The 13,680-nt window shown below is 55.3% G+C and overlaps 1 protein-coding gene across 5 annotated transcripts in view; it reads left to right on the top strand.

The window, feature by feature from the left end:
* The window catches only part of Frmd4a (FERM domain containing 4A), a 521,224-nt gene that overhangs the window by 237,875 nt on the left and 269,669 nt on the right, over nt 1–13,680 (top strand). Inside the window, exon 1 of one of the 5 annotated variants that reach the window (XM_087206805.1) lies at nt 6,939–7,323. The exons of 3 other annotated variants lie outside the window; for them this stretch is intronic. In XM_087206805.1, the coding sequence (XP_087062931.1) occupies nt 7,258–7,323 (66 nt within the window). In that variant the 5' untranslated portion in view covers nt 6,939–7,257. Of the gene's footprint in view, nt 1–6,938; nt 7,324–13,586; nt 13,668–13,680 lie in introns of those variants that run through there. One more of the 5 variants, XM_087206808.1, reaches the window with a different exon arrangement.

The raw sequence follows: 13,680 nt of genomic DNA, 5'->3' as shown, positions 1-13,680 counted from the left end.
AGTCTAACTCTCAGGATGCTGATCAGCTCTGAATTCTGGGAGATACACTCATGGGCTGCCTGCCTCCCCCAGCTGACCTGCTATCCCAAGGTAACTTCTCTGTAGCCCAGGGAATAAGGCCAGGATGTGCACAAGACAAAAAAATGCATTGTTCTGGAACTGGGAACTGACATTGGAGTCTTCCCACTGACCTATACCTCTAGTCCATTTTTATTTCTAACTTTAGGCAGGGTCTTGCTAAGTTGCCCAGATTTTACTTGAACTTCTGATCTCCTACTTTAGCCTCCCAGAGTGCTGGGATTACAGGTGTGTACCACCACGTCTAGATCAAAAAATGCATTTTGATAAACATGTGGGAAAAGTTAGATGGACATTATAAAGCACTAAATGGAAAAATATCTAAATCATAGTAGATAGCTGTTACCATGCGGGCCATGGGACCTCAGGAATATAGTGGAGTCTAGTAGCTATTCAGTTCCATTCCAGGCCTACCTGATGGCTACTATGGCCTCATGAACTGTTCTTGCAAAGTTACTAAGACTAGAAAGAATGGACATGAGTCCCAGCCACCACTGTCTCTTGCTGGAGCACACACATGTGCACACGCACACGTGCGCGCACACACACACACACACACGTTTCCTCCCATCCAGGACCTCTCTTCACTTCTTGTCATTAGTTCAGCCCGTGGAAGCTGCCCTCCCAGCAGCAGATAAGGGGAGAAGGGATGGTGGGCAAGCAGAGGACACCACTCTGAGGTGGGGTCTCTTCGGCTGCAGCTTCCCCGGGGGCTCGTCCTGCTGACCTGGTTCCCAGACAGCAGTGGGGAGGGGTGGACGGCCACTGTGGATCATGGTGTGTGTGCCTCGCCACCACTCCGACTGGCCCCGGGAGCCCAAGTGTCATGCAGACCAAGCAGCAATGATGCAAGAGGATTGTGCCCATTTCTGGAGAAGCACCGTGCCAGTGGCAATTCCCCAGGGGCATCTGAGTCCCTGACACCAGAGGCTGATTCACCTTTGTAGCTCAGCTGTGGCTCAGGTGTTCATGGGTCAAACAGTCAATTTCTCGCCCACATTTCCAGTGTAGTTGCCTTACATGCAAACGTTTGCATACTGTAGTGTGTTATTTGATGGTAGGTTACTTTCCTTCTATTTCTTGTTTACATGGCAGAGAGTGGTGTTGGCATTTTTAAATTATATGTCTGAGTAGGTTACATTATCCATGAATTTTATTTGAGGAAGTAAGGGGCACTTTGTAATATTTGTTAGACAATGGGCCATTGCCTCTGAAAGGTTAAGAGTCACTGGTCATTGTAAAGCAGCCTGGGAAAAGCTCTCAGGGAGAAATCCCCAGTCTGAGTCAGAGTTCCTGGAAGTGGATGTCGTTCCTCAGGGTGCTCTCTTCTGCCAGAGCACTCCCGAGTTTTGGCCAGGCCCTTGGTGAGCAGCCTCCCTCACTCGAAGGTGCCCAAGTGGAGAACTCAGAGCAGCTCGGCCCTCAGGTGAGCACTCAGCACTCTACCACAGATACTGTGTTTGTCCTCAAAGCCACCCAGGACACCTGGAAACCCCTACACTTTTGTGTGCCTTACAGACGGGAAAGATGTCTGCAGACGTCCTCACCTCCTTGGCAATGTGACAAAGGTCTGCGAACCCTGGGAAGCCAGGGGCCTTGGAGAGTTGACGTGACAGGTCTAGAATGACTGTTCTTGGCCCCTTCTAAGTGTTCCTTTCTCCTGGTGACCTCTGAGTCCTCGCAAACCTCTGTTACGGCAGTGGTGGAGTGGGTGACGGTGCCGTGACAGAAGAGCAAAAGGCCTGCCCTGAGCTCCTCTCCACCGGAAGGCCAGGGCATCGCACACGTGCCCGACACAAAGCTCACTTGCTGCCTGCTGGCTCTGGAAAGCACAAAATACATCCAGATGAGGGACTGGACTGCAGTGGGCCCGGCCAGCTGTCCGGGAATAGAGCCTTTGTACTGACACAGAGGCTGCGAGGACCCAGATGCTCTGTGAGAGGCAAGACAAGGTTGGCTGTGTGAGCCAGCTGACAACGCGTGAGCAGAACGAGGACCGGCACTGAGAGGCGAACACACCCAGTTCCCAGCCAGTGCCAGCCTGCCAGGGCCCTACTGATGCAGACCTTTAAATCAGCACACTTGTTCTCCAAGAGACAGGCCAAGCTTGGACTCCACCGGAGAGGCAGCTGTCTGAGGCCATCTGAAGGGCCTGTTTCACTGACTCGAGACTAGCTCAGCGGCTCTCAAATCCACTGCTGCAGGCTTGAGGTAGGGCAGAAGTTTGCACGGGAGTGTACAAACAGGCCATTAATACCCGTGGCTTTTACATATATCATGGAGGGGGTTCTTTTTCCATCCTTGTCAAGGGATAACTGACAAAGAATCGTGTGTACTTAAGGCACATAATTGACTGTTTGGATGTACCAAACACCAGGAAATCATCACTGCAGTGAAGCTAATGCGCGGGCCCATTGCTTGACATTGTTATCATTTTCCTTTCTTACTTTCCTCCTGCCCACCCCACCCCCCAACCCTCTTAGCCAATTTCAAGTGTACAACGCAGCCTTGCTAACTAAGCTCCCGCTGCTTAGGTCCTAGAAGGCAATCGGCCTGCACAACTGAACCTGCAGACCCTTGGCTGTCAGCCTCCCATTCCCCACCCCAGCCTCCACAGGCCCCCAGTCTACTCTGCTCCTGTGACTCGCATAGAAGTGAGATCTCGCAGCACTACTCTTTCTTATCTGCCTGATTTCATTAACATACTGTCCTCCGGGCTTGGAAAGGGCTGTCTAAGCCATGAATGTGCTGGAGAACCTGGATGTCCATGTGCAGAAAGTGAAACTGGACCCTTCTCTCATGCCGTGTACAAAAATCCACTCGAAGCGAGTGAAGGTTAGCCGTTGAGGATTGTTTGCACTCTAAACTGGATCGTTGTAACATAATTGAGTGAGCACATCAAAGCTAGTGATGTTCCTCTTTACAGGAATATCTCAGTAATTGTTTCATAACTTGATCAAGTTGCTACTTCGATTTGCCAATTCAGGCACAAAATGGTAACTGGGTCATCTTGCTGACCAGTTCTGATCAACTCTGTGGTGTCTGATCCATTGTTTTATGCTTGACCTTCAAGGAAATGATCTTGCTGAGTAGAAAATCACTGCGGAAATATATTTCCAGAAAAACACTTTTGAATATTCAGTGGCCTGTGGCCTAATACCTGCACATGGCTGTCCTTATTGGAGACTATTGATAAAAATTGAACTATGATCTCCTTGACCTGAAAGACCTCACCTTTGGGGAGTACTCATGCAGTTACTGTGGGGCTGCAGAATATGGGATGGGACCTCCTGAAGGAGTGGTTTTCCCCAGGGAAGAACAGCTTTGTGTCAGTATAAGGAATTGAGCGAATCCTGCTCTCCAGTGATTCTCATTCATTTGAATCCTATTGCCAAAATGTTAAACCCGAAGGAGGCCTTCCATACAAGTGACAGAGGGACATGGCTATCTGGGAGTCAAACAGAAAGAAATTTACAGTTTCTTTGCATCTGAAAACATACCCATGACTATTATTATTTAAATGTGCAGAACAAATTCTAGCATCTGCTTATTGTCTAACGGATGTGTGCTGCTGACTAATGATCCCTTCTCGGCTGGCCATGAGCCCTGTCCATGGTGGGGTGCACTTTCCTCTGAGATGTCTGTGGGTGGCCCTGGAACTGCACTGCAGGACCCAGACTGTGGCTCCATCTTCATAAACCCAGTGCTCTCTGGGATCAGACCCTGGACTCCATCGCTGCCCCAGACAATGCCCCTGCCACCTCCAGCTCCGGGCCTCAGGACCTGTTCTTGGCCTTCACTCCTCTGTACTCACTGCCTTCCCTATAGGCAAAAGAAAGCTTTCCTTTCCTTTTTATCAGTGAGCTGCCGCCATCCCCCATGCCCCACCGTGAGTGCCTGCACGAGGCCCCTGCGTTCACATCTCCAAGAAAAGGCACTCACTTCGCTCAACACATCACGCCTCATCTCCAGGCCTTAACGTCTTGAAGCAGGAACCATGACTTGACCCTCTTGGGAGGTACCATCACCCATCCCAGAATCTGGTCCAGATGCTAAATTCATGTCTAAAAGATGGAGCAGTAAACAAACAAGGGCAAGTTCAGGTTTGATATAAACAACAATAAAGTCTCCCAATAATTATATACACACAGATCAGTAATTAGATATATCAATTAGACAAAATGTAATGACTGAGAAATTTCCCAGTGGCTCTGCTCAAGCATTCTTCCCGGAGATCTCATAGCGTGGCAGGCACGGGCACCTTGAGCTTGCTGTGGATCTGGGCATCTCACCATTTCCTGTCTTCAGGCTGTACAGGCCACGGGCCTCCTTAGCACCCAGCTGCTCCCTGCGGCTCCTGACACTCCCTAACACAGTTCCTAATGAATGTCTCTTGGATGGCATGGACATCCCATTACCAACTCCCTGTTCTCTCCTTCGGCTGACTCCCTGCTGGCCTTTTCTCCCCCTTTAGAATCTGTGAGTGACCTCATTCCCGAACTTCACACGTTCCCGATACCTTCTCTACACAGCCCTGCCACTAGAGTGCTGACCACTTACATGTCCAAGTCGTATACAGTTTCCCATTGATATCCAGAGTGAACCGCCCTTAAAGCCCCCCAAATTGTCCTAGAAAATGGCCAGGGAAGGTTTTTTTCTTTTGTGGTACCAGGGATCGAACTCAGGACCTTGCGCTTGTGAGGCACCCACTAGCAGCACCACTGAGCTAAATCCCCAGCCCCAGGAAAGGTTTTTGTTGAGGCCGAGAGGCTGCCTCCATAGATGACCTGATCGCTCAGCCATTCCTGGAAGAGAGCTAAAGACATAAACTAGGACAGTTTTTATGAAATTCCAGATATTAAAAATATTTTGGCCAAATCTAATTCACAAGGAAACGGCTGAAGCAACTTGACTTGAGTACTCCTCTAGGTCCCGGGGAGAGCAGAGCGCTGTGGCAGGAGTGTGCACACCGCCTCCTGTCTGTGCATCCTCTGGGAGGTGACCGACGGATGGCACCCGTCACTCCTGCAGGGTGGGAGAGGGCGCCTGGCTCTCACGCAGATGGCCACACTGGCGAGAAGGCGTGTCGTGCCGAGTCCCCCGCTGACGCAGTGGCTGTGCCTTCCACTGACAGGACAGCCTGTGAAAGAGTTGTCCCCTTCAGGGCAAGCTTCGCTGCGCAGGCCCGGCTGTGGAAGCCATTCCTCTGGGCGGTGTGTGTCTCCTCCCGGCATCCCTGCTCCACTGGAGATGCGCTGTGGAGCCCGCAGCAAGTCTTCCAGTGGGCCTAAAGCAGAAGAGGAACCATAAGGGAGATGACAAGCACTTACGTGCCGGAAGCTAAACTGAGCTGACAGGCTCCAAATCTGCTTTAAAATAATTCAGCGAGCTCGGCATGGTTGCCCATGCCCGAAGTTCCCACACTTGGAAGGCTGAGGCAGGACACTCAAGGGTTCAAGGCCAGCCTGGCTCCACTGCAAGACCATGTCTTTAAAAAATCAATAATAATAATAATAAGCTTTTATCAGATTTTTGGTGCCTTATTTCATGATAGCTTTAATTGTTAGATACCGAATGATGTCCATTTGTGTCTTTGGGAAAATGAAAATTAGTGGCAGATATGAAGTTGGAGTTTCCCCTATTCACATTTTACAGAGCTGTGCCGGGAAGGGGGAGAATTGTATTGTGGAGCGGAAACTTTTCATATTTATCCCCTCCATTTCATGTGGGTTTTCTTTGTCATCAGTGTTGCTGGTTCAGTGACCGCGCCCTGTGTAGGACTGAGAGGAGGGCTTGCAGCTTAGACCTTGCTTAGACAACTAAGAAGACAGGTCTGTCACCGCATGCAGGGCCACTTGAGTCTTGGCACACAAGTGTCCCCAGGAGGTTTTCCTCAGCCCAGACAAAGTGCTTTCGTAGGCTGTGTGATTTCAGCCTTAAAAAGAAAAGAAATTGTGACACATGCTACAGCATGCGTGAGTCTCGACAGCACAACCCTAAGTGCAATAAGCAGTCACCAAAGCACAAATATTGTAGAGTTCCACTCCCATGAGGTCCCTGGAGAGATCAGATACAGACAAAGGGCAGCATTTCGGAGGCTAGGCACTGGGAGAGGGAGACAGGGCGCTGGGGTTTATGTAGCAAACTGAAGAGCTCTGGAGAGGGATGGCAGAGACACCACACAATTACACAACACTGGGAATGCACTTAACGCCTCAGAACTAAGCACTTGACATTTTTAAGGAAACAAATGCTATGTTATGGCCTGGGGGTTTAGCTCAGTGGTCCCACCACCTGCCTCAAGCACAAGGTCCCAAGTTCGATCCCCGGTACCAAAAAAAACATGCTATGTTATGTGTATTTTACCACAACTTTTAAAAAATTAAGGGTCAAAAAGAAAAGAGCAGTTTAGAAGCAGAAAAGCGTTTGTCAGATTTCACGGATACGCTACCTGGAGGAAGCTTCAGGAGTTGACACCAGAGACTGAATTCTCCACCCACCCTGTGTTTATCTCCCCCGAAAGGAGGGTGCTGGGGGCCGAGGGCGAGGCGGAGGACAGGATCTAATAATATTCCAGGAAAATTTAGTGCCCACAGCTTTCGTTTCCTTGTTTTTCACAAGATCTGTGCCTTTCTGTCCTGGTGCACTGTACAAAGACCCATTGATGGCATGTCTGTGTGAACTGCCCTGGCCCAGCCAGCTTCTGAGGGACCCCTGCCCTGCTCCACAATGCACCCCAGTGTGTTTAGCCATTTATGAAAGGTCAGCAATGAACTGAGAAATGGGCTAGAGTCAAAAACATGTGGCCCTATAAATATCAGTCAGACGGCCGAGGCCATTTTTCCCCTTCTTGCTGTCTTCTCAGTCCCCCGCTGTGGTGGCTCCTTGTGTCTGGCCTGGACGGTGACATTATACAGAGCAGGCAGAGGCTGGATGCTTCTGCTGGTGCCCACCAGGTGCCCAGTCTGGTCCCCGGAGCCAACAGGAGAGGCTTCTTCTGTTTTCTTTATCCTGCATGGTCTCTGGCCGTAGCCCTGGCGTCCTGCCTGCGATGTCCTGCTGTTTCAAGGGTCCCCACTTCCCACTAGCGGCGACCCTGCCTTGTGACTTAATTTGACACCGACAGTGCTTTGCGGGCTGAGGAGTCTGCAGGCCTGGCCTCGCATTGGAGTGCTCACCATGACTTTGGCAGCCAGACTGGACGACTTCGAGGTGACACTGGAGCACCTGCTCATGGATGTGTTTGTGAGTAAAGGCTTCCGCGTGCCTGGAAGTTCTCGGCACTGTCCTCACTCCTGCCCCTGCCAGTCCATAAGTGTCCAAATCCCACGTGGTGCCGCTGTTTCTCTTACTCATGTGTTGCGGGGAACGGAGGCGAGAGGGCCACCACGTCCCCAAACACCTGAGTGGCGCGGTCCGGTCCCAGATTAGATAGCAGAGGTGCAGCCGCTTAAAGCCAAGTGCTGCACAGAGGTCTGAATGAATGGGGCGAAGAAATTCACAACTCTTGGCTGGAGAGATCAAAGCAGCTCCAACGGGCGCTCCTTGGGAAACCTGGCTTTGTCTGTGAAATGAAGGAATTGCTCCAGGAAAAAAGACGGGGCATGGGAGTGGGGCTGCGGTCCTGGTGTTCCCGTGCAGAGGCCAGGGTGGCGGGCGCAGAATCGGGCGGGGCCCCTGCCCTCAGACTCCCCAGCTGCGTTCCCACGGCTTCCGCAGCTGTGTGCAGCCTCGGGATTGATCTGAGGGGTGAGGCTGTTGGGGTGCTCCGCCGGCAAAGACAAGAGCAGCTGACAAGGACGCTCCTGTCCCTGCATTGTGCTTTGAAACCGCTGGTGTCCCTGGCAGTCCAAACACGGCTCCTGGCCCAGCCCGACCCCAGCTGTTCTCCAGGTTTGCGCCAGCCCTTTGCTCTGCAGGTGGGAAGCAGCTGAGAGGGGCCCCCTTCCAAGCACAACCGGCGCTGCCCTCAGGAAGGTGGCTTCAGGTGCGCTGAGCAGCAGCCAGTCTGCACCTGGGTCTGGAAAGGGCTCTGGGGCCGGGCCTCGCTGTGCTGTGCATCACGCGTCCCTTCAGGGACCTCTCGGGGAGGGGTGTGTCTGGGCAGACATGAGAGTCTGGAGCTTTCTTCTGTGTTCGTCTATAGTTTGTCTTCAAACTGAGCCAGCAGGGCCCAGCCTCCCCAGGCCAGCGAGGGGCTCGGGTGCGGCTCACTGCCTTCCCCCCAGGGTGCTGGGCCGCGCGGCTGGAGGGTCATGCCAGGAAGGGGGTCCTCCTGGGCTCCCCTCGGGATCTTCGGCCAGCCCTGACCTCTGTGAGAAACATGACTCAGGGGAGGGAGGCGACACTGCCAGTCACTCCATCACTGCCCGGCTGCCTCAGCTCTGTCTCTGACTGGAGCCACCCTAAAATTCTCCTCCTGCATCCAGGGTTTCTCTTGGCCTGGCCGGGTCCCTGATCAGTCTCCCCACAGTGTGTATAAGTCTTGGGGGCAGAGCACCATAAATCCCCTCTGGCGTGATCCAAAGAATCACGTGACTCGCAAAGTTCTGGGCAGGTCACACAGGCGTCACTCAGCCTGTCTCCTGGGATCCTACTGCAAAATGCCACGGCCCTCCCTCCAGCCCAAAGCGCTCCTCCCTGCTCCATCGGCCTCCCCTGCCAGTGCCTGGGACCGGGGTCTGTCCCCCACTGCCCCTGAGCTGCTGTGACCTGTGGCTGTGCTCCCACCTCCTCAGCAGGGCAGGGGTCACCTGAGCTCTGCCGCTCGACAGGGAGATGGCGCCCCCGGGGACCCAGCTGCCTTCTGGTGGGGCCTCTGGGCCAGGGGACTTCGGGCTGCCTTCTCAGATCTGTCTCCCAGAAAGAGTGGGAGGGCGTGTGCCATCCCACAGGGCTGGAGAAGGTGAACCCCAATAACAGCGAAGGGGACTTGAAATCAGGCGCCGGCACCCTGGCTTGCAGCCTCGCTGGGGACCACAGGCTCTCTCACGAGTCTAAGGGCCCAGAAGGTGCATTCTCATCGGGCCCTGCGCGCCTTGGCTGGCTGCTGTGGCTCACAGCCTGCTCATTAGGGTTTCGCCCTGCCGCTCTGGAACAGCTGTTTCCACATGACACTTCCTCTCCAGGACCACAAGGAGCCACGGGGATGCCATGGGGTGTGTGGCTCCTTCGAGAGGAGATAAAGGCACACATCGGGCCTGGTGTGTCATCAGCATGTCACCTCCCGGGGCTGCTGGGCTCCTGAGAGGAAATGACAGGCCTGTGCCTGTGCCCAAGCACACACACCCTGGGCACTGCACTGAGGCCAGCCCCGGAGCGGACTTACTCGAAGGGCGTGAGCGGCTCTGCCTCACCTGCTACCAGGACCCCGGCATTGGTGCTGCTTCCTTCCGTGTGTCCACCCTCCCTTGGGCTCAGAAGACGGAAGGGGCTTCTCTCCGAGCAGCAGCCTGGAGACTCTGCATCCACAGCTACTGCCACAGCAGATCCACAGCCTGAGCTGGCAGCACACACTGGGCAGGGAGAAAACACAGGAAACAAACAGGCCCCTCAGAGCAGTCCTTGTCGGACCCAAGACCCCGACATCTAGACTCACATCGTCCCCGCAGAAAGAGGCGCTGGGCCCAGCTCCTGTCCTACACCTGGCACTTGGCCGCTGTTCCTTGCGAGCATTCAGGCTGCCACCGGAGCTCGAGTCAGGGCGCATCGCTCTCAGCCTCGTCTGGCTCACACTTCCCGTAAGGCCGCTCTGTTTGCAAGTTGGCCTTGATTCTGATGGAAACCGTGCAGGCGCAAGGCAACATTCACTGGCAGGCTGTGGAGCAAAGTTCCGCTGCGGCCTCCTCCCAGTCCCCCTGCTCCTGAGACCCCTGAGTGCCTTGGCCTTCATGTCTGGCGCTGGGCTCCAGCGTCTCTGTCACACCTTCATACGGCGACTTTTATTTAATTACCTAGTTTGGGGCATTTATGCGGCCACCCTGAAAGATGAGGCTCTAACCCTTACTCCACACACACACACGTGCACGCATGCACACACACACATGCATGCACACACGCAAGCACACGCACACCCTTTTCCCCTCACAGTCTTCTCAATGCATTCATATCACAGTTTAGATCAAAACTTAATTTTATTGTGACCACCAAAATACTGTTTGCAGCTGAGAAATACTGCGTTATGATCACGGCCTTAGGTATGACAACTTTGTGATTTTCCGGAGTTTTCCTGGGCTTGTCTCGGTGTTTGCTCAGCAGTCATTTTCCTCTGAGATATCCAGTGGCTGTGTTAACTCCTTGCTGAGGCCAGTTCATCGGTTCTTGCTCTGGCTTCTCTTCCTTCCTCCCACTTAGCCACCCTCCTGGACGCTCCCCTCCTGGACGCTCCATCAGCTCCTCCTTCTCGCCCACACGAGGTCTTCCTAGGCCCCTCTTCCCCAGGACTATGCAAACCTCTCTGCGTCCCTCCCAGGTGGCCCCCTTTACTCCGAATTCGTGTCCTCCCTTTCCCGGCTTGATGTTCTCTTTGATGAGGAACGCTTTCCAATACACTACTAAGAAGACTGAGGAGTAAAGCTGTACATCCTTGAGTGTCTGCCCTCACGCTCCACAAGCAGCTTGTCTACTGGCTACTTGCATGCTGTTGAAATCCAGAACTACATTTTCAGCCTTGACTCTCCTCTTAAAGTCCAGGTCAAAAGATTCAGGCACCAGGTCCGTTCTTCCAGAGGCTCATTTTCATCTCCTCAGAACTTGCCCTCCTCCCGTGCATTGATCTTGACCAACAGGACCTCCCTTCGCTGGTGTCTCAGGATAGACATCGAGGAGTATGTCCTAGTGCTGAACTTGGTCATTTCCCAGCTGGGCAGCCGCAATGAATGACCTGTGCCTGCTGTCCTCACCTCTAGTCCCTTGGCTCTTTGCTCTGCGTGCATCCTAAAGGTTTCCTGCCCGTTCTGCCCACGGGCTCGTCTGGGGTACCCTCTGGCACTTTGGCCTGTGGACCAGGGTTTCTCTCTGGGGCACACTGAGGACTTGCTGTATTCCCACAGCCTAGCACCCATCTCTCTGACAGCGGCAAGGTGCCACCTTCTCTCCTCGTGGGGAAACAGACCATGTGGCTAATTCCTAAGCAATAAAAGAAATGAGAACTTGGTTTAGGCAGGGCAAGGCCAACGCTCCCTGACAAACCCCTCCAATTCTAGGACTTTTCCGAATTGGTAGAGTGTTTTCTCCACGTGTGTGTCTGGTTCAATTCCAGTGTCTTTCATCCTCTCCCCTGTTTCATTTGACAATAATTAAAACCCAGAGCTATGGCTTCATTCAGAGCTACGGCTTTTCCCGTACCCAGCTCAGGGATGGTTTGAGCTGATGGCTGTGGTGGCAAAATGGGGTTTGGGCTCCTTCTCCGTGTCCCTCAGAGCATGTCCCCCTCCACCCCACTCCCAGAGCTGCCCTAGCCCTGCCAGGGCTGAAGTGGGCTGAAGGAGAGGTGGAGCAGGAGGCCTCACTGGCGGGGGGCTGTGCTCTTTCCTCCCCTGGGTCCCTGACACCTGGCAGGTGAGGTCACCTCTGGGTGTCGCACCTGGCTCTGAGGTGTCCTCTGCCCACCTGCTGGCCCTTGGGTGCAGTGCACGAGGAGGTGGGGCAGTCTGAGACCTCTGAAAGCTGAGAAAAAGCCCCTTTTCACACCCTGCCAGGTGCCTCAAGAAACAGTGGCTGGGGGGCCGGGAAAGGCCCGTCCACTGGGAGCTTCCTGTGAGTGAGTCACTGGGAGCACCTGCCTCTGCCCGGCCATGCTCCTCTACTCCAACGGGCCCCGTGCCCCCTTCCCAGCACTCCTGTGGGCCTGGTGCTTTGGGCCCTGGCCCTGGGCGTGGGCATAGCCTGCCCGCTCCTCTGGAGGCCCCTTCAGCGCCCTGCAGCCTGCCCAGCAGCCCCACCTCCCGGGGCCTCTGTCCTCTGCCCGAGGATGAGGTAGGCAGTGCGAAGCTGCTGACCCAGACCCACTTCCTGTTCTGAAGGCAGGCAGCGAGGAGTCCCCGGACCCCAGGGACTGGGCGCACTGGTGGGAACTTCAGGCAGTGGGCAGACCCTGGGCTGAGCATGGGGTCACCCGGGTGGGGTGGCAATGCACAGTCCCCGCGTCTGTGCCCAGGCCAAGGACTGAGCAGGACGCCACCTGGGGCATGGCAGGCAGCACGCACTGGACTGGGGAGCCCTTGCAACGGCGTGCACAAGCGCGCGCACGCACACACACGCACACGCACACGCACACGCACTTCCCCAGGGCCCGCCCAGGCCCTGCTGCTGCCTGCACTCACAGTGTGTGAAAGGCTGTCTCCCCGATGGGCCGCAATCCTCCCACCACCACCTTCCTCCAGGAGCAGGAACGCACATCTGCTTCTCCTGAAGTGCAGCGCCCTAGGTCCCCAGGCATGCTCCTCCCAGAGTTGTAACGTAAACGTTTTCATTGAAACCGGAGGAGATGCTCCAAACAAACACACAAAGCCTCCACCAGCAGAAGCACTTGGCTCTCTCCAGGAGGAACGAGAGCAGCAGCTCTGGGACGTGGATCAGGAGGCGCCTTCTCCGTGTCACCTCCATGCAGCCCCTTGGCGTCTGCTGCCTCTGTCCAGGGAACCTGGGCCTCTCCCTGGTGCCCGGGCCACACTGTCGCCCTCCCTCCTGGCCAGACCTGCTCCCTGGGGGGCAGCTGTTCAAGCGCTGCCTCTGGACGCCTGCCCTCTTCCTGTTACCCCTGGAGTCCCTACCCACAGTGATCCCCCCCCCCTCCGTTTCACCGTGCTGGGCCCCAGAGACTGGGTCCGCCTGCTTGGGCACCACGTCCTTCCGGGCTGGCCTCGGCCTGTTTGGGCAGAGTCCCCACTTCCCCGGTGGTCCCCAGGGCCCGCTCTCCTCTCTAGACACTTGTGTGAGCCGAGGAGGGGCTCGGCCGGTGTGATGTGTGGGCGGGGCGGGGCGCCCACCGCGCACGGACGCCGGGTCTCTGCTGGGCTCTGTCTCGCCACCTGTGCCGCCCGGGTCAGCTCAGGAAACCTCTCCTCGGAGCCCTCTCTCTTCAACTACCACACAGGCACAGGAAGGCGGCTCTCCCCATCCGGGCTGCCCTCGGTGGCCTCCCTGTGCACTGCTTCAGTGGGCACTCACTCCTCCACCCCTCCAAAGTGGTCCTATCAGAGGGTGTGAGAGCCTGCCCCTCCTGGACGCGCACTTGAGTTCTAAGGATGAAAATAAGTACTAAACAGGGAACCTAAATCCCATCATCAACGGTTAGCCTATGCATCTCAAACCTGCACAGCAAGGCAATCAGGAGGCGTTTTGGGGCCAGCTGAGCTCTGAGAGCCCACAAATCTCTGTGAGGAGCAGGAGGGGGAGGAGCAGGAGCAGGAGGAGGAGCAGGAGGAGCAGCAGGAGGAGGAGCAGGAGGAGGAGGAACAGGAGGAGGAGGAGGAGGAGGAGGAGGAGGAGGAGGAGGAGGAGGAGGAGGCGGCGGCGGCGGCGGCGGCGGCGGCGGCGGCGGCGGCGGCGGCGGCGGCGGCGGCGGAGGCCTGAGCTGGGGCGGTCAGGTCTGAGGGAGAG

Source organism: Heterocephalus glaber, unplaced genomic scaffold (genome assembly GCF_053883595.1).
Source record: "Heterocephalus glaber isolate CG9 unplaced genomic scaffold, H.glaber_assembly_v1.0 deba00000738, whole genome shotgun sequence".
Lineage (NCBI taxonomy): Eukaryota > Metazoa > Chordata > Mammalia > Rodentia > Bathyergidae > Heterocephalus > Heterocephalus glaber.
This window is presented reverse-complemented; position numbering and strand designations above follow the sequence as displayed.